We start from the raw sequence: 20,643 nt of genomic DNA, 5'->3' as shown, positions 1-20,643 counted from the left end.
TTTTTTTTAAGTATCTGTTTTCTAAGAAGGTAGATAACATTCTGTCTCCATCAGACAATGACTGGCTTTAAGAGCATTGCTACATTTACTAAGAAATAAGATACTAGCTCTATTTAAAAAGTTAACTAGGCTGGCAGGCTCAGTTGGTAGAGCATCTGGCTCTTGATCTCAGGATAGTGAGTTTGAGTCCCACGTTGGATATAGAGATTAATTAAAAGAGAGAGAGACAGAGAGAGAGGCACCTAGGTGACTCAACTGGTTAAACGTCTGACTCTTGATGTCAACTCAGATCATCTCAGGGTTGTGGGATCGAGCCCTGCATCCAGCTCTGTACTCAGCACAGTCTGCTTCAGATTCTCTCTCTGCCCCTCCCGCGCTACTCACACACACACACTCTCTCAAATAGTAAGTAAATCTTAAAGAGAGGGGAAGAGAGATAATAAGAATAAATGTTATCATGCTCATCAACTCAGGTACAAATGAATTAATCCAGGACTATTTAGGTACTCAGTGCTGTTCAGAATTTTTATTCATTCTTAATTAGTAACTTTTCTCATTTTCTGAATCTTCCTTTCTTTTCCTCTCAGTAGGGAAAAATAAAGACCATTGTGATTGAGCTTCTTTTATTTTTTTTCTTCAACACAGAATCTAAAAGTGAGTATATTTAACCATATTCAGCTTGTAACAGAGCAAATGGATAAATGGAGAAATAATTCATGCTACAGCTTATTATTATATGAACAGGCAATAGAAAAGGTTGGTAGATGAAGGTAGTGGAACTCTTTTAGGAATTAGAACCAAGAGGCTCCATAATCATCTGGCATCCACTCAGTGTTGTCCCTAAGGTTAACGAAATGTACCTGATGGGAACTCCAGGGATCTTTCAGATCTTTCACTTAAGGTCCCAGTCAACTGTGGCCACAATGTAAAAACTTGTGAGCTACTCTCTGCACAGAAACAGTCATCTGCAAAGGTTCCTTTGTGTTTGGACAGTAATTGTTCAAATCTTAGATCCCTGGCAATCTTTAGAGTCACTGGATACTTCGGCCCCAATTTCTCAATTTCAGCCATTGTGGTCAGTTATTCGAGGGATAAGACAGTCCATCATTGACTATACTAAGTCGAGTTTGGCTTTAATGGAAAAGTTGATAAAGTTGGTATCAACCAGGATGTGGCCCAGTGGGCCCAGCTAAATGTTATATTGGAAGAATAAGCAGGAAGGATGTTGGGAGACTTCTCTTTCCTTCAGCACACTGGCATCTTTTCTTTCTTTTTAGTTATGTCAATCTAGTTCTCTCTTTGTCTCTCATCTTTGAGACTAAGCATTCACTCCATGGTCACATATTTGCCTTCATTTCCCCATATTCACACTGCACTCGTTTAGGGATCACCTCCTACTTACTCTTTAAAAAGCCTCTATCTTGGGATCCCTGGGTGGCGCAGCGGTTTGGCGCCTGCCTTTGGCCCAGGGCGCGATCCTGGAGACCCAGATGGAGTCCCACATCGGGCTCCCGGTGCATGGAGCCTGCTTCTCCCTCTGCCTATGTCTCTGCCTCTCTCTTTGTGACTATCATAAATACAAATTTTTTAAAAAGCCTCTATCTTGAAGTTTTCTGGAGGGCATTAGATAATTCAGTCCACTGTTGAACATCCTGGGCCAAACGAGTCACTTTGCTGTCCCTCCCTGATACTCATAACCAGCATCTTTTCTCCAGCAGTTGTCCTGTTTTCAAACAGCTGCTCTTCTGCAGCCTGTGGGATGTGAGGGGCAGCAATGAGCACCAGTGAGCAGTGGGCTAACTGCAGAGCAGTGGTACTTACAAGTCCCTACAGTATCTGAACCACGGTTAATCTGTACCAGGATAATTGAGGGTTGACTGCCGTTTTGTTTGAACTATTCTCCATTACCCTAGTTAGCCAGGACTGTATATGATTATTTTTTGACTAAGAATGGCAATTCTAGAAAAAAAGAATCAAACACGTTGCTGATTTACTGGAATAACTTAAATACCAAAGAATACATAAAGGAATTACATAAGTAAATTATGATACAGGAATGGAATATTGTGCAGTCATTAAAAATAATGTTGTAAGCCATTAAAATTGTGTTGTTAAAGAATATTTATTGAAATAGAAAAATCTTTACAATGTGAAGAAGCAGGCAACAAAACAGTATGGAGACTATATTATTTTTGTGAAGGAACTGAATAAAAACAACTGGGACATATGTAAAAATATGAACATTGTTATCTTTGGGCAGTGGAATAAGGTTTTTTCTTTGTATTTTTTTTTAAAAGATCTTATTTATTTATTTGACAGAGCAAGCAAAATAGCACAAGCAGGGGCAGAGGCGGAGGGAGAAGCAGACTCCCCGCTGAGCAGGGAGCACAATGTGGGACTCGATCCCAGGACCCCAGGATCACGACCTAAGTCAAGGGCAGACACCCAACTGACTGAGTCACCCAGGTGCCCCATTTTCTTTGTACTTTTTGGTGTTTCCCAGAATTTTTGCATACTTGTATTAATTTTGTAAATAGAAAAAAGCAAAATGAGAGAAAGGCAGAGGGAAGGTGTCAGAACCCGGGAATATCTACATTTAAGGTGTTTGATGAGGAAGAGGAATGGACATCTCAGACTTGTACTTTTTAAGAACTAATTTTTCTTTTTGCTAGTTCTTGCTATTAGATCTATTTTAGCTTCCTAGCCTCCTATTAATATTATATACTTAACCTAGCCTTGAGCATCTAGGTTAAAATAAGGGGAAAAGACTTTTTTTTAATAAAACAAAAACAAAACATACAAATCAATATTTCTTATAGTCCTAGGAATCCCATGAACAGAGATGCTGGCCATACACATAGCACAATCTTTGAGGTCCTAAAGAGGTCTTTTATTTTAATACAGTGTAGGTAAGAAATCCTCCTTGGTAAAGAAGTACTTCTGGAAATTGTATTAATTATTTTAGGCTTCAGTAGTTATCATTTGTAAATATTTTTTTAGACACACTGTTTCTGTAGCATTGAAAGAACCCATTCCATTCCATCCTAGAGGTTTACAGGTGTTAGGAGTAACCCAAGTAGTGACCAAGCTAATCCATCTCACAATTTTGGCCACTGCTCTAAAAGCAGAGTTATCATATAAAACATCTCATACAGAGGCCTCAAAATATGATTCGTACTCACAGACACTACTAACAGCCAAAATAAAATAATGCTCCATTAAAGCAAAATGAAGCAAAACAAAACTGCATTTACATGTATTACATGCATTTACATAAAAATATATATAATAAGATACAGAAAAACCATTTGTTAAAAATTACATATATTAGGCAACAGAGAATTGGGCAAACTGGAAAAACTTTAGTGTTCTTGTCATGTAAATTTAGGAAATTATAGATAAAATAAAATCTACAGGTTTAAGAATGTATTGCAAAGAGACTTTATTTCCAGATTTTATCTAAAACCCTTTTGGAATACAGCTTATATGAATAAATACTTGGAGAAGCACCTGCTTTTAAACAGACTTCCCACTAATCAACTTAATAACTTACAATCACAGCAAGAATCAAGATTACTTTTCAAGATTTGATTCCAAGTATTTCTTACATAACTGAACTTACATGGCTGTAGAAACATAAAGGCTTCAAATCTGGGTTTAGGTGATCCTGAGGTTAAACTCCAAAGCGCTCTCTGCAATCAAAAGGAACTAGGAAATACTAGAAAATGGGCATCTACCAGCTAGCTTAACCATCTATAGTATAGAAATACTACCACTGTGAAAAATTGGTCCCCAGGGAACATAAGCTCCTTAAGGACAGGCATGTTCGTTTGTGTTTTGTTCACTGCCGCACCCCAGCATCTAGAACAGTGTCTCTCACAGAGTAGACACTCAGTATTTTAACTAACAAATGAATCAGAGACCATTCTTCATGTACATGAGGAGTCAATCCAATTTCATGTTATTTATTGATACTGCATAATCTCCCACCAAATGGAGAAGCTGTTACTGAATGATGAAGATGTTATGAAGCTAACTGTACTATAACTGTATACTTTTGAATAAAATGAGTGATAAAAAATTATGGTATTTCCTCCCAAGGAGTCTGGACTGAAATAATTGTGAAATCACTATGCTTGTTACTAAAGAAAGCATGATATAACTGAGGACATAACATTTCATGTGTTTCCATCTTCTTACAACCCTTCTAAACACAGTAAGAAACCCAGTGGTAATGTACAGGGGCTGCTTCCTTCAGACACTGGTGCATCCCTGAAGGCACTTGTGCCTACATCTGCCTGGCAGTGCAAACAGATGGAAGACATTAATCATGTGTTTGGTGTTCCCACCTTGTCCATCCAGCTTCAAAAATAACTGCACTGAGCTAGATGAGTCAGCAGCTGGTCTTCCAAAAGCTAGTGCATCACTCCCAAAGCAAAAAGGAAAAAGTTCACATTTCAGAGGCCTGAATCAGTGCCAGAGTATCCATGTAGCCTCAAGGTCTCAGACTCCCCAGTGATCTTGTGCTCCCTGGATACCAAGGCAGAGACAGATCTGCAAGCTGCAGAAAAACAGGTGGGTTCTCATACACAACTGTGGCCCCAGGCAATAGAGTAATGGTTTATGTTCACATTGTGGATTAACTGTTTTGAAGGATCAAAATGCAGAAGACAGCAGCATTCAATATTTAAGGTTTTCTTGACAAAAAAGCACTAAAAATGTGAATAAGTCATACTTTTATTTTTCAGAAGCGAAAATGGCAAGTGGCAACTTGCCTTTGGAAAGGACATTAAAGAATATCGGGGTAATAAGCTATCTCATAGAGACAGTAGCCCACGCATGACTCTATTAGCACATAGCTCTCAAAGAAAGTCCAATTAAATAAATCTCAGAATTACATGCTTTCAAGTAAAGCAACAAAACAAAAAAATATCAAGAACAACAAAAAGTGATATAGAATCCATAAAGTGGTATGTGAAGAAGAAAAAGGAAAATCTGGAAATCCACACACTGATTGAAATCAAGGGAGCCCAAATCCTAAAACAGAAAAAAGAAATACGTTAAAACACAGTATTTTAGGAGTCAAATGAGGTTACTGTAGATGCACATTTTAATGCTTCAATTTATTCAGGACATTTTTTTTTCTCTTAAAGCACTTCCATATTTGCTGTAGGAGATAACATGAATGACAGTGCAGAGATCTACCTTCTCAATGAGCTCTTCAAGTTTTAAATATCAAATCTGAGTCTGGAATCCCAGTTAAAAGTTTATATAATAGACTACAGAGAATGAAATTTTTTCTAAATTGCATTTGCTTAATTTTCCCAACATTATGGCTTAAAAACAATCTGTACAAAAAAAAAAACCAAACAAACAATCCGTACACTTGAAAGAGACACAACAATTAACAGTATGAAAACAGTGAAACTATATGTGAAACTATACAACCTTTCTTATAAAGTAGGACTAACAACTCCAAAATGAAGATGCTTACTGCAAAATGACAGAGTTGATGGTGGACGGGGTGGAGTGGGCGGAGCAGAGCCACCAATGGAATGCACAGAAGACCCGCATTCAACATGCAGTGTTGTACTGATTAGTTGTATCTTAGTCTCAACTTACTGAGGTCTCAATTTATCCCCCAGTAAGAAGAGGCAGATGGATCTCTAACCTTCATTTCAGTTTTAAACCCAAAGACTCTTATAGTAAGAAAAGATCTGAAAAACTTCTTGGACAATTAGTTGAATAAATTCCTCAGATCCCAACAGGGTCTGTCACTGTTCAACTCTCATGACAAGAACTATAAAATATATCCCATAATTTCTACTGTGAGAAAAGAAAAATCTACCTTAGTGGCAAAGTTCATCTTCATCTCCTATTTATACATTCACAATAAAGAAAAATAAACATCTGTTCCTTTCTTGGCCTCTAAAGTACTCTCTGAGACAGAATCAACTGAAAACCTTAGGACCATGACTCTGGCCAAAATGTCTAGCCTGTACTGGGGCACCTGGATGGCTCAGTCAGTTGGGTGTCCAGCTCTTGATTTCAGCTCAGGTCATGATCTCATGGGTTGTGGGACTGAGAACCATGATGGGCTCCATGGCTGGGAGTCTGCTTGAGGAGTCTGTCCCTTTGCCCCTCCTCTGCCCTGGGGCTCACACAGGTGCTCCTCTCTATAAAATATTAAAAAAAAAAAAAAAAAAAAAAAGTCTAGCCTGTCTTTCTCTCTGCCTTCTCTCTCTGAAAGTTGCACCCTACGTGTTATATAGGACTTCTCCATTGCAGAGGAGATTGTACCAGGGAATCATTTTCCTGATAATCTATCAAAAGCCTAAGAAAAATCTAGCATTTTTGGAAGATTATTTATTAGGATAGACTAATGAATGGCCCTGGAAATAAAAGCCTTGTAGTAGCAGGGTCTTAGAGAACCAGAGAGTTGGACCAGAAGAGTTGGATCACCTGACTTATCCAGGTGGACCACTTGTTTAAAGATTCGGCCAATTAACAATTCTTATAGATGGGGCCAAACTTCAGGTTAGAGTAAGTATTTTATAGTCATTCAGGGTTAAGATTCAATCACCCTTCAGGTTTAAGGAAGAAGAGAAGAGAAGAGCTTTAAGGATCATACTGACCCCCAGGAAAGCAGTAGAGCAGGAAAGACATGCTGTATGAAACTATCTACAACACAGTTTCTTCATTACCATCCTATGATACTATGAACTATCTTTTTGCTTTGGTATGATCTTTTTGTGGTGAGCTCTCTCTTCCAACCATAATCTCTGCAAAGACTGAATCAAAGATGCTCAGAGGGTTGAACGTCTGCCTTTGGCTCAGGGTGTGATCCCAGAGTTCTAGGATCGAGTCGCATATCGGGCTCCTTGCATGGAGCCTGCTTCTCCTGTCTCTGCCTCTCTTTGAATCTCTCATAAATAAATAAAATCTTTAAAAAAAAAAAAAAGAAGAAAAAAAGAGAGAGAGAGAGAGAGAGAGACGGAATCAGGAACTGCAGGAGCAATGAGGGTACATAAAAATGCTTTCCAAAGTCTAGAGATTGGGATCCCTGGGTGGCTCAGCGGTTTAGCGCTTGCCTTCAGCCCGGGGTGTGATCCTGGAGACCCGGAATCGAGTCCTGCATTGGGATACCTGCATGGAACCTGCTTCTCCCTCTGCCTATGTCTCTGCCTCTCTCTCTGTGTGTCTCTCATGAATAAATAAATAAAATAAAAATAAAAATAAAAAAAGACTAGAGATGTTTCAGGCAAATGGAGACCTGTGTTCCTAGACAAGCAAAATGAGAGGTTTAGAACATTAGAAGATCTCCTGAAATTTCCTATGGCTCTCAAATTTCCATAATTTTGTACAGATAATATACTATAATAAAGAATAAACAGGCATATATCACTTACTGTTTCTTCTTAAAAATATTTATGGATATAGCTGTGTTTTTCTGAACGTCTCATTAGTAATACTCAGTCTTGTGAGTCTGGTTCCATAATAATCTATAATGTAACTACTTCCATCTGAGGGTCCAACAATCTAAAAAAGAAAATTTTCAAACTTATCATTTTACAAAGACATTTTCACTATACTTTGTGTTCACTCTGCTTAGTTGTTGCTAAATTATTTCAGTAGCACCAAAATACAACTTAAACTAACTCAAGCAAAAAAAAAAAAAAGTAACTTAGTGACTCCTATAGCTGAAAAAAGGGTACTGGGGAAGACTACAGGATCAAGAGCTACAGGAACCAAGGCTTTAAGAACTGAAATTCCATGCCCTCTTAGGACCTTGGTCTGGCCTCTGGGCCTTTCAGCTCTTACTGCCTTCATTCTGCAGGGAGGCACTCCCACTTGGTTAGCCAACAGCTCCAGATTTACATCTTCAAAGCTCAGCAGCTCCCCCACAGAAAGAAAGAAATTTTCTTCCTCAGTGTTTGTATACCAATTCCACTGAGGGACTGAGTCATCTGTATGGGTTTTATGCCTACTGCTGGACAAATTACTATAGCCAAGGGAAGAGGATTAATATGATTGGCTAAGCCAGTCCCCGTAGGAAGTGAGGTAGTGTGACTGACAATCCTTCCAGAACCACATGGAACGGAAGAGAGAGAAAAAAACAACACATGCTCATTGCAGTCATCTTGTCCACTTAATCATATTTCTAACAATCCAGTTAACATGATCTCTACAAGTTATTCTTTACGGTAGTAATCTTCAAACTGTAGCCTTAGGAGCACACAAAGATTTACCAAGGTGTATGTGAACCCAGATGGTTTCAATGAATTTTGAGATTCTTAATTCCCATAAATACTATTTGTAAAATTGATCCACCTGATACCAAGCTATGGCGGAAGCATCATGCTAGATCTCCTTCCTACTCCCCCCTCCTTATGGTCCTTTCTCCAACTTGATGACAGTAAACCACACCTGCCATCAAAGCACACCTGGGTCTTAAGACGGTACATTGCCTCTGATGTGCCAAAGAGATAATTCAAAATCCCGGACTGCAGGAAATCTCCTTTAATTAAGAGTCCAAAAATTGCTCGCTCTGCCTGGTCTTGTTCAAAAGACGCATTCCCAGTAACATTTTACTTTTTTTGCTTAAAGATAATTTGCCGAATTATTTCTATAATATGTAATGTGTTCATGCTGTTTTGATCAATTGTGTATCAACAATTATAATGACAACAATCCAGTAATTAAAGAAAATTTTAAAATCTTTCCAGTTTAAGGAAAAATGACCTGCAGATTTTTCAATCATAAAAATATATTACATTAGGATAAAATTCTGTGGGAGAATGGAACTAGAAATACAAATTCAAGGAGAAAAAGAAACTATGTAAAAATCACAATGGTTAGTGAAGGGTTCATTCTTGTCTTTTTAAATGAATGATATTTAAAATTCTATGGTATTTATATCCTGTTGGATACATTTTAAAATTTGATATAACAGTTTTATTTAAATATGTCAATATTTGCAAAACAGAAATTATATCCTTTGCAACTATTTAAACATGATGAAAAATTTAAATGTCAACTTAAAAACATGAGGAGGGTAGGGATTTTTTTAAAAATTCTTTCAGGAGTTATACAACTAGTTTTAAGAACACTGCTGTTGCACATGCTTCGTTTTAAAAAAAGTTTGGTTTTTAAACTATTTGACAAATACTGAATTCCTACAACACTACAGGCACTGTGCTAGGCATTATACACATAGCAATGAGTTAGATACAATCTCTGCCCACAAAGAGCTTATACTAGTGAGCTATAGATTATGAATATTAATATTCAAATAACACAAAGCACTTTTGTGCTAAATACTATGCTGTATGCTGTTATGCACTTTGACTTATTTTCCAAAGATTAAATTAATTTGGCTTGACATTTATGACTGTTATTTAAAAATTTAATAAAACCTTGGGGCACCTAGGTGGTTCAGTCAGTTAAGTGGCTGACTGTTGATTTCGGCTCTGGTCCTGATCTCGGGGTCCAGAGGTTGATCCCTGCATCAGGCTCTGTACCCCATAGGAGTCTGCTTAAAATTCTGTCCCTCCCTCTTCCTCTGCCCCTCCCCCTGCTCTCTCTCTCAAATACCTATATAAATAAATCTTTTTTAATTAAAAAAAAAAAGAATAAAACCTTTTTAATGGTCAAGGTCCCAGAGGAAACTACTATGAGCGCTAAGCCAGGAAAAGAACGGGTAACTAGGAGTCACAACATGTTTTGAGACTATATGAGCAGAACAAAAAAAAAAGTAAAGACTAGCCTATAGAAATAAATCAAATCATATGGCAAAAAACCCTTCTAATTAGGAATATATGCATAGATTGGAACCAGGCCTTTTGTCCCATTCTCTTTTTCTTCCTTTGCTATCTCCCCTAACAACTATACTTATTCCTGTTGAAAAGAAGTATTCAAGGTTGGAAATAAGGAATGTCTGATTTGGTGAGCTTTTAATAATCATGCATTTCTAATAAGCCTACCTGAGGCTCACTTGCCTCTCTTGGGAAATGAAAAACTGACTAAAACTCAATTAGGATTTAGATGTTTTACAATCTTGTAAAGTTAGTAGTTAACATGTAGAAAAATGATAAGGTGTTGTTTTGGTGTGTTTCATTCTTTCCTCTGTTCTGTAGAGAGGATAGCCCCAAAGGACAGAGTTTTATTACTTGGTAATACCTGATCCAACTCTGTATCTAATTTAGCCATTTGATTACCATTCCTCTCCACTTGAACTATGTAATTGTGGCTCCTCAATAACTAGTTCTGTCATGGTAGTTCCAATCCTCCGTCCAGAGACTGGTTCAGCCTGGGCACAAAATCTCATTCTGGCCGACCACCTGTGGTGCAAGTTCATGAATGGTACATCTGTCTTTAAGAAGATACGTGTGATGGGCAGCCCAGGTGGTGCAGCAGTTTAGCACTGCCTTTAGCCCAGGGCGTGATCCTGGAGACCTGGGATCAAGTCCCACGTCAGGCTCCCGGCATGGAGCCTGTTTCTCCCTCTGCCTGTGTCTCTGCCTTCTCTGTGTGTGTGTCTCTCATGAATAAATAAAATCTTTTTTAAAAAAGAAAAGAAGATATGTGTGAGAGGAAATGGATTTTTTTTTTTCTGTCTCTGAAAGTCACTATGTCTTGAAGTGATGCTAACCAAAGGACCTGAAGATGGCAGAGAGAAAGAGGAAGGGAAAAAAGAGAAATAGGAAGGGGGGAAGGAGGGACACCTGGGTGGCTCAGAGGTTGACCATCTGCCTTTGGCACAGGGTGTGATCCAGGGATCCAGGATCGAGTCCTGCATCAGACTCCCTGCATGGAACCCACTTCTCCCTCTGCCTATGTCTCTGCTTCTCTCTCTCTGTGTATTGTAATTTTACGATATTTCCATGAACAAAGGTACATCTAGGTAAGTGCTTGTAACTGTGGCCTAGCATTAAAGGATGTATCCATTCTCCTATTAGTATACACATCTAGTTTGATTCCAGCTTCCTGCTACCACAAACAGGCTACAACAGACAAAATCTTCGCACATAACCCCTTGTGGACAGCAATACAAATTTTTTAGAGTAAATGACAAGTATTTATTTATATATTAGTTATTCAGGTGATTCTGTGAATCACCTATTAGTTTACTGTACTCATTTAACTATTAGGATTTATCTTTTCTTGTTGATTTGCAGAAATTATTTGTATATTCCACATATCAATTCCTTTTACTACCTTTTATTCAGTCTATTAAGTGTTAAGCTGGTCTATGCCTATGGCATCTTTTTAAAAACAGAATTTCTTAATTTTAAGGTAATCAAATTCACTATTTTTTTCTTTATGATTTACATTTTGGGGATCTTGTTTGAAAAGACTTAACCAATCTAAGGCCATGAAGATATTTTCTTCAGTTAGCTTTATATAAAAGTTTATATCCAAAAGAACTGAATAGGGCCTTAAATAGATCATTGTACACAAATATTCATAGCAGAATGAGTCACAATAGTCCAAACGTGGGAAACCACCCAAGTGTCCATCAACACATGAACAGATAAACAAAATGTGGTAGATACATACAATAGAATATTCTTCAGCCATAAAAGGGAATGAAGTTTTAATACATGCCACAATATCAATGAACCTTGAACACATTATTTAAAATGAAATAAGCCAGACATAAAAGAACAAATATATGACTCCACTTACATGAAATATCTAGAAAAGACAAATTCACAGACAGAAAGTAGATGAAGGTTACCAGAGATAGGGAGGTGTGGGAAAAGGGGAGTTATTGCTAAATGGGCACAGAGTTTCTGTTTGGGGCAATGAAAAGGTTTTGGAAATAGTGGTAACAGTTGTACAACACTCTGAATGTCGTTAATGTTACTGAACTGTATCTTTAAAAAAAGTTAAAATAGCAATTTTATATCATATATATATATTTTTTACCATGCCAGAAAAGTGCTTACTTTATGTGAACTTTAATATTGTAGTTTTGTTGCAATTTAAAAACTTTTGATTGTTAGTAGGAAATGTATTTTTGTTTGAATATACTTAGGTAACATCCTAATAAATTAAGTTAAAAAATGTGGTTACTAGTAAGTACTTTAGCAATAGCTTTTTAACTATGCTCCCTTATTAATGTCTTTGTCATTGAAGTCATACTGGCTTAAGTATTTCAAATAATCTTACAAATTTAAAATGTTATGAATGAATTGAGGGAAAGGACAACTAAGAACACTTTATACAACTCTATCAATGCACCCTTTTTCTATCTAATCCACTTAGGAGTTTCTCCATGTGAGAAATGCAAATACTAACACTGGCAAGATTAAATCCTCTCCTAAAGACCTATTAACCAGGTGAAATAAATAAAATGACTCAACTGTCTGCAATTAGAGGACAATGATACAACATGTGTCCATCCTAGTTCTCCCCCCCAAAATAAATGTATATTCTTTTAAAACCGAAATTATAGTTTTGTATTCACAGCTGACTTCTGCGTGTGGTTAATTTTAATACAAGGCTGTTAAAACTATCTAATTAGTCACATTTAAATTAAACACCAAAATTCCTACATAGTGCCAAAGTCATGCATTCAGACCCCCTGACTTCATTTGATTTAAACACCGGTTAGTATTAATCCTAAATAATCAATATAGGGACACCTGGGTGGCTCAGTGGTTGAACGTCTGCTTTTGGCTTGGGACATGATCCCAGAGTCCAGGGATCGAGTCCCACATGGGGCTTCCTGCATGGAGCCTGCTTCTCCCTCTGCCTATGTCTCTGCCTCTTTCTCCGTGTCTCTCATGAATAAATAAAATCTTAAAAATAAATAACCAATATAAACATCATTTCTCAAGAAATGAGTAAGATTCATACATTTTATCTCCTGAAGAAAACACAGTTTTGGGATTAGTCTCAAAACTAGTTTAAGATACTCTTTGTGGGGTGTCTGGGTGGCTCAGTCAGATAAGCACCTGCCTTTAGCTCAGGTCATGATCCCAGGGTCCTGAGATCAAGCCCTGAGTTGGACTCTGCTCAGCAAGAAGCCTGCTTCTCCCTCTCCCTGTACCCCTCCACCCCGCTCATGCTTTTTCTCACTCTCTCTCAAATAAATAAATAAATAAAATCTTTTTTTTAAAACCAAAAACATAATAGATAAATCTTTTTAAAAATATTGTTTTTTGAACATTCCTTTAATTTACTAAATTAAATAAAAATTTGCCCACAGGTTAAGTAAACAAAGTGAAATCTATCTAGTTAAGGTCACATGACAGAGCAGAGGCTACACAATATCAGTCTCCTCAGTTTTCCAGTTTATTTCCCCAACAAATTGCACCAGGGTTAAATAAATAATACAGAGGGCTATTTGAAAGACTTGATATCTACAAAATGTCTGTTTTTTATATATTGCTGTCCTACATCTAGTGAACTATCAAGGACTTCGATCAACTTTTCTAGTACTGGTAACAGATTTAGGGTGATTACAGGTTTAGTCCTTCTTTTGAGCAATAGTATATGTATGTCACATGGCAAGGGAATAGGCTAGGTGTTGGACAAAACTGGCTTACACAGAAGTGAATTTACAACTTGAGGCTTGCTTATGCTCTAGTCTAAAACGCCTAGGCTTGGGGATCCCTGGGTGGCTCGGCGGCTTAGTGCCTGCCTTTGGCCCCCGTGTGATTCTGGAGTCCCGGGATCGAGTCTTGCCTCGGGCTCCCTGCGTGGAGCCTGCTTCTCCCTCTGTGTGTGTCTCTGTTTCTCTCTCTCTGTGTCTCTCATGAATAAATAAATAAAATCTTAAAAAAATAAAATAGAATAAATAATAAAAAGCCTAGGCTTTTAAAATTTTTAGTAAAATTAAAAGAATTTAAACAAGATAAAAATCAAGATAACTCACTTTCATTTTAAGCCTATAGTTCCCAAGGAAACATTTTACTTCTGATAATAAATGGAATCTTATCAGAACATTTTTGGGATTTGTTGGGATGTGAAGTCCTGTCCTCTACGGCAGAAGGCAGGACCTCAATTTATTATACCTGATTGGTACTCACTAAACCCATTTTCACCATGGCATAAAACTTACTATTTATAGTTTATCATCAACTTTTATTTTCTTCATTACCTCTCAGTGACTCTAGGAAATTTAGAACTTCAAGGTCCTAAAGGAAAGCAAGCACTTTAAAAACTACCTTTATTTAGCTACTCATCTTCCATGTAATTGGTACAAAGCCATACTTTTCACAAGGTATATTGCATTCAGTTCAAATCAGCCAAAATTTTTGATGGCGTATACTATGTTTAGCATACTACTAGTGCTATAGTAAAAAAAACCATTTTTTTCTAAACAAATTTATGTGTACAAAGTCAAACCTGGTGTCCAAAAGTTAAAAAAAAAAACCCCACAAAGCTACTGTATAATCCTGGGCTAAAATGAATTATCTATATTAAATACCAAACTAATGAGATATTTGATAAATTTTATAAATTTGTTAATGTCTTGAAATTATTCTGCTTTTGTGAATTTCTACTGTTTGTATTTCTTCCAGTCCCTTAAGGAGATCTACTCTGTAATGTTATTAGGAATAAAACATAAAAAATAAAATTAGGGACACTTGACGGGATGAGCACTGGGTGTTATTCTGTATGTTGGTATATTGAACACCAATAAAAAATTAATTTATTAAAAATAATAATAATAAATAAAAAAGAATAAAAATGAAAGCAATTTCTTCTGTGATGCGTAGAATTTTTAAAAATTGTCACAAAGTACTCTGACATACTTCCTTCCAACAACTTTCTACATTCCAACTCATATTTCCATTTTCTCTCTACCCGTTTTCATCTTTCTGATTTGTGGCTATCTTGTCTCCACTCAACAGAGGAAACTTTTGTTTGGCAGATAAGTGGTTTTGGTATAGTTAAAAATGTCCAGATTGTGTGAGTGAGAAAGGAAGTTTAAATGAAATCAAAATACTCAGATTTTTTTCTGATAAAGAAATTAAATATTTAATCAATCCATCATAACATATATATAAATATATAAGCACAAAGAATGAGTGCTCTTTTAAAAGAACTCAGAACTGCCTTATAAATAACTATACATATAGTAATTATATACTACAGTTACCTATAATTGAAAGACTATTACACACATATCATTAATTTATATTTATATTAATTCTATGTATTATTTTTTACTATTAATTCACACTGCCATTTCCATACTTTTTAAGAACAAAAATAAAAGAGAAACTTCAAAAGTTTATTAACAAATACTCATTATTTTCAGTAAATATAGTGACATGTAAAAGTTACTTTAGCAATATGTGCATTATACTTTATACCATTTTGATTCAAAGATGAAATAACTAGACCTATTTTTTTTTAAAGAGGATTTTCTTAGATTTTTGTTATAAACACTGTAACAAAGTATGTTTTTATAGGTCTTGAGTTCATGCACAATATGTTTCTGGGATCATAGCCCAATAGAAAAACATTGCTATTCAGTGGGGAACAATATTTAATGGCAAAAAGAAAAAAAAAACAGGATGGAGAGAATGAGAAAGAAGAATAAACAAAAAGATGATGGACAAATGTAAAAGGTCTATGAGAAACTGGAAAAATGTATTTGGGATAAAAACATTAACATAGTTTATGATATTTATATTAAAAACATTTTATTTGCTGAAAAAATAATTCTTAAAAACTAAAATACAGTCAACATCACATGCAGACTAAGGCTACACCTCTTATTTGGCTATATTTGAAAACTTTTTTTCCCCAATCTGAAAGCAGCCTAAAGCCAAGTGACCATATCTGTTAAAATGTCTTACTTAGGGAAATTTACTGCAAAAATTCAAACACATTAACTCTGCCTCAATATTTATTAATGCAATAGGTTCAGTTCAAAATCTTTATGAAAAAAACCATTTGTTCTCAAAAGTTCAGGCATTCATGTACCAGAAAGCAGTTGTTGAATCAAATAAGCTCTATAATTTGATATAAATAAAGCTATAAAGCAATGACATCACCAAAAAAAGAACCTAGTGTGAAAATATTAACTAAATGGGTTTTGAAGGCACTGAATTCTGGATATCTTAAAGAATCCCAATAATACATTAAATTCCTTGGATCCTCATTTTAAAGTCAGAAATCCATTTCCAAGCATATGTGCACAAATACCTTAGCCTCTTCATGCCTGCTTGCCTGTCCCACAGTCAAAGAAGGCAGGATATTTGGTTAGGCATATGTTTATGAATAAAGACAGGAAAATTCCAACTTTAAAACCAAATATTTTCCTTGTTTAATTCTGGTATCTTATTGGTCCATATGCTGCCTCCTCCTCACAGTATGGTACCCTCCTCACAGTATGCTACCAAAATCTCCTGGATTTTGACTTTCTTTTGAAACATAAGGATTAACATCAAGCAGACAGAATTGAGGAGTGGAAATATTGTATGAGAAAGAAGACCAAAACTGATGATGATCTACATATATACTGACACTCTTGTTGAAGACTTTAGGTGCTCCATAAATGCTTACTGAATTGCTGTTTTGTGACATTTGTTGTGATAAATTCATCTCCTCCTCTAATTTAAGAATCCTTATGAATTAACCACAATCGGTTCAGTGTAATTTAATGTAAAACATCTGGTGGCACTTTTAAATGCTAAAGGATAGCATTTCACAAACTATGCCTGCCTCCACACCACTGCAGCAGGAAAAAATGAGGTTTAACACAGAGAAGCAGAGAGGGTTATCAGGAGAGTTCCTGAACACATCATTTGATTATATTGACTGTCTTGCCCAAGGCCAGCCCCACTCCTAGATTTTCTACAGAATGCTCAGACATTCTGTAGAAGTAGTTCATCTTTTAGACTGAAACTAACTTACCTGCATTGAAATAAGAATGAAATCAATTCTTCCTTTCTGGCTTCAGCTAGCAGGATTTCAATTTCTATAATCTATAACCAAGAGAATACTAACATAGGGTGCCTGTCCATTAAAAAAAAAAAAAAATATATATATATATATATATATATATATACATATTGTTTCTGCCTCCATATGTTCATGTGTAAATATCAGATCCCCACCAATATCCTATTATTGTAATTGACAATGTGGCTATGACTATCAGGAAAAGAAGTAATAAATCTGAGAAATAATCTTAATCCCTATCAGAAATTCATAATACAAATTACAAAGATTCCCAGAAGTTATCCAGTAAAGAAATCTCAGTTGAATTCACATTTACAAATCATATTTGAGCACAAAATCCTTTTTTTATGAAAAGCAGTAGTCTTTTAGAACTACTAACTGGTTAAAACACAGGCTGGGAAATGCTACTTGGAAACATGGCTATGATCCCTTAGATGTAGCATGTAAAGAAAAACTGAATATTACTATTCAGAAAACTGAATTAGATTTATATTCAGAAAAACTGAATCTAATATTTTTATTTTTTTACTTTTATTTATTTTTTAAACAAGAAAGGAATTTATCTCAATGAGGCCAACACTGGGAAGAGAGCAGACTAGCATCTGTCTCCAAAGTGTTGAAAATACTTCTAGGTTTTTATCAGGAAAATATGGGATAAAGGTAGGTGGGTAAATGCAGCAGGGGCAAGTAAAGGTCAGGTTGATCATTGTTTTGGGGTTAATCACGTGGGGTCTTGCTGGCCAGAGCAGTCCCTATTGCTTGAGGGGGTAGTTTCATTTCCTACGCCAGCAGGATCTTTTGCCTGAGTTAAGAGATAAAGTGGGCTTTCTAATATATTTAAAATACACCAGGAAAAGATCACAGAACTCAAGTTTGAATGTAAAAGTAGTTCATCTTTTAGACTGAAACTAACTTACCTGCATTGAAATAAGAATGAAATCAATTAAGCTCCCAATTCCACAAAAACCTACAGTGCAAAACTTTAACAAACCTAGAAAAGAAGATAAAGTCACTTAAAACTTGGAAAGTCTTACAAATATTAATTTTTCTATTTCCGAATAACCATTAGGTATACTGTACTGCAAACTCTTTTATATCAAGAATATAAAATTAACATTTTAAAAACTCAAATCTTTACCTGAAAATATGAGAAAAGTTTAAATGACCCTCTATATAGAAAAGTCACAAAAATTATAATTCACTTAAATATAATGAACTGAAATGAAAACTCAGTGTAGCCTCACAAAATTTCTTTAAAGTCTTAAAGAAATAGATCTTTAAATCTCAGTACAATAGAGCTACAGAACATCTTAGTCCTTATTTACATTATGTGATTGAAATTTTAATACATACCACAATAGAAAGTTTGAATAAAAATTGTCAAAGGCACAGAAAAAATAACCAGGATAAAACTGACCTTACAGTTAAATTGCAAAATTTTATTAGCAACCCAATTATCTTTGTCCTACTCAATTATCTTAAATTTATCCTATGCTTTTTTCCTAAGCATCTCAGGTTTATTAACTCTATAGTCAAAATCATCAATTCTATACAGTATATACATCTCGGCCTTCAGCCGCAACCTTGGAACTAAGGTATTTAAACAGATCATAATAGAGCATAGAAACTAGGACATACACAACGATATAACACAAAACCATGATGATGGAATAAAGAGGCAGGTTGGGGGTGGGGGTGGGATGAGTAATCTCTCTTCTATATTTAAACTTAAATTGCTTTCCAGACATCGGATTCCAGATATAAAAATGGTAGGAAACAAGACTCTTCGTGAAAGGGTAGTTCTAAGTATCAACTACAAATAGATGCCAGCTAAAATCACAAGAGTCGATGAGATCACCTTCTGCACATAATCTGGAAACACACAAATAAGACTGAAATATGTAGGTACATTAGATGATTATTTTTTCCCTTTTTAGTATTAGACACAGAGAAGAATAATGTTGTAAGTACTAAGATATCACATGTTAGAAATCACTTTAAAAGTACTAAAATAGAGAAATTATATAAAATTCTGCATTCAGTTTTCTTCAAAACACTTGTTATGTTACTAATATTGTATATTTATTCACTATCTGTCTCCCAGAAGTCCCATTAGGGGAGGGTCTTTTACCTGTTTTATTTACTCCTGTGCCCTTAGTACCTACATTACCTAACACATGATAGATGCTCAATGTTTGTAAAATGAATACATTGTCTTAGCCCTTCTATTTCTTAAAGTTCTCTATTTAGCCATTATCTATTTTTTTTTTTTTAACATATTGTTTATTTTGGGGCAGCCCCGGTGGCTCAGCGGTTTAGCGCCACCTTCAGCCCAGGGCCTGATCCTGGAGACCTGGGATGGAATCCCACGTTGGGCTCCCTGCATGGAGCCTGCTTCTCCCTCTGCCTGTGTCTCTGCCTCTCTGTCTCTCTCTGTCTCTCATGAATAAATAAATAAAATCTTAAAAAAGTTTTATTGTTTTGAAAGGGAGAGAGAGAGAGCACAAGAGGAGGCAGGGTCAGAGGGAGAAGCAGACTCCCTGCCAGCAGGGAGCCCGACTAGGGGCTCTTCCTGGGACTCCAGGAGCCACTTAACTGGCTGAGTCACCCAGGCACCCCTAGCCATTATCCTATATAACAATTCCTTTAATTATTTTTTTCATTAGCCACATTTTATTATAGGTGCTCTGGGAACTTGATCCACTCAACTTGGTATATTCTATCCATTCACTCATTGTATTTCTGAAAAATATCCCTCTCCACATAGCTTTTTAGTGTAAATTTGGAAATATACAGAAGCTCCCTTTTTTCAATTTTCTTATAAAGATTAATATTGGGGGCAGTGTGTGTGTGTGTGTGTGTGTGTGTGTGTGATTAGTAAATAAATAAAATCTTAAAAAAAAAAAAAAAAAGGATTAATATTGGGCCGCCTGGGTGACTCAGCAGTTTGGCACCTGCCTTCTGCCCAGGGTGTGATCCTGGAGACCCAGGTTCGAATCCCACATCAGGCTCCCTGCATGGAGCCTGCTTTTCTCTCTGCCTGTGTCTCTGCCTCTCTCTGTGTGTGTCTCTCATGAATAAATAAATAAAATCTTCAAAGAAAAAAAGATTAAGAATGGTTTTGGGGACCTGGGTGGCTCAGTTGCTTAAGCCTCTGCCTCTTGATTTCATCTCAGGTCATCTCAGGATCCTGAGATCAAGCCCCACATCTGGCTCCACATTAGGGACTGAGCCCAATTAAGATTCTCTCTCCCTCTGCTCCTTCCCCAATGCCCCTCTCCTCCAAAAAAAGAAGAATGTTTCAAAAAAAAGTTTGTCTTTAATTGCTACTCTGCTAAGAAAACATAACCATGTCAGAGCCTTTGTTCTTGTCATGACCCCTTCCAACATTATTCCCCAGATTTTCTCGTTTCTCAGGCTACTTCTTCAGAGAAGTCTCTAACCTGCCTATCTAAAGCTGCACACCACTTATCCCGAAGCCCCTTACCTTATCACTTCTTCCCTATTTATTGCCTTCTTGGTGCTGATTAAAAACCTGTAACAGGGATGCCTGGGTGGCTCAGCTGTTGAGCGTCTGTCTTCAGCTCAGGGTGTGATCCCGGGGTCCTTGACTGAGTCACACATTGGGCCCCCTGCAAGGAGCCCACTTCTCTATGTCTCTGCCTCTCTTTGTGTGTCTCTCATGAATAAATAAATAAAATCTTTTAAAAATAA

The 20,643-nt window shown here is 36.3% G+C and overlaps 1 protein-coding gene and 1 pseudogene across 3 annotated transcripts in view; both read right to left on the bottom strand.

Annotated features, from left to right (window-relative positions):
• Positions 1–374: 374 nt before the first annotated feature.
• On the bottom strand, positions 375–1,341 carry LOC121500507 (annotated as a pseudogene).
• A 2,086-nt stretch (positions 1,342–3,427) lies between these two features.
• TM2D1 (TM2 domain containing 1) overlaps positions 3,428–20,643 on the bottom strand; it is a 40,332-nt gene continuing 23,116 nt past the window's right edge. The window contains exons 5-8 of one of the 3 annotated variants that reach the window (XR_005990398.1): positions 17,847–17,920; positions 16,882–16,952; positions 7,410–7,539; positions 3,428–5,037 (exon numbers count right to left, since the gene is read on the bottom strand). Coding sequence is in view for 2 of the 3 variants with exons in the window: in XM_041772244.1 (XP_041628178.1) it covers positions 7,429–7,539; positions 17,847–17,920 (185 nt within the window). In the remaining variant the exon portion in view is untranslated. The remainder of the gene's footprint in view (positions 5,038–7,409; positions 7,540–16,881; positions 16,953–17,846; positions 17,921–20,643) is intronic. The other 2 variants (XM_041772244.1, XM_041772245.1) reach the window with 2 other exon arrangements.

This window comes from Vulpes lagopus, chromosome 10, assembly GCF_018345385.1.
Source record: "Vulpes lagopus strain Blue_001 chromosome 10, ASM1834538v1, whole genome shotgun sequence".
NCBI lineage: Eukaryota > Metazoa > Chordata > Mammalia > Carnivora > Canidae > Vulpes > Vulpes lagopus.
This window is presented reverse-complemented; position numbering and strand designations above follow the sequence as displayed.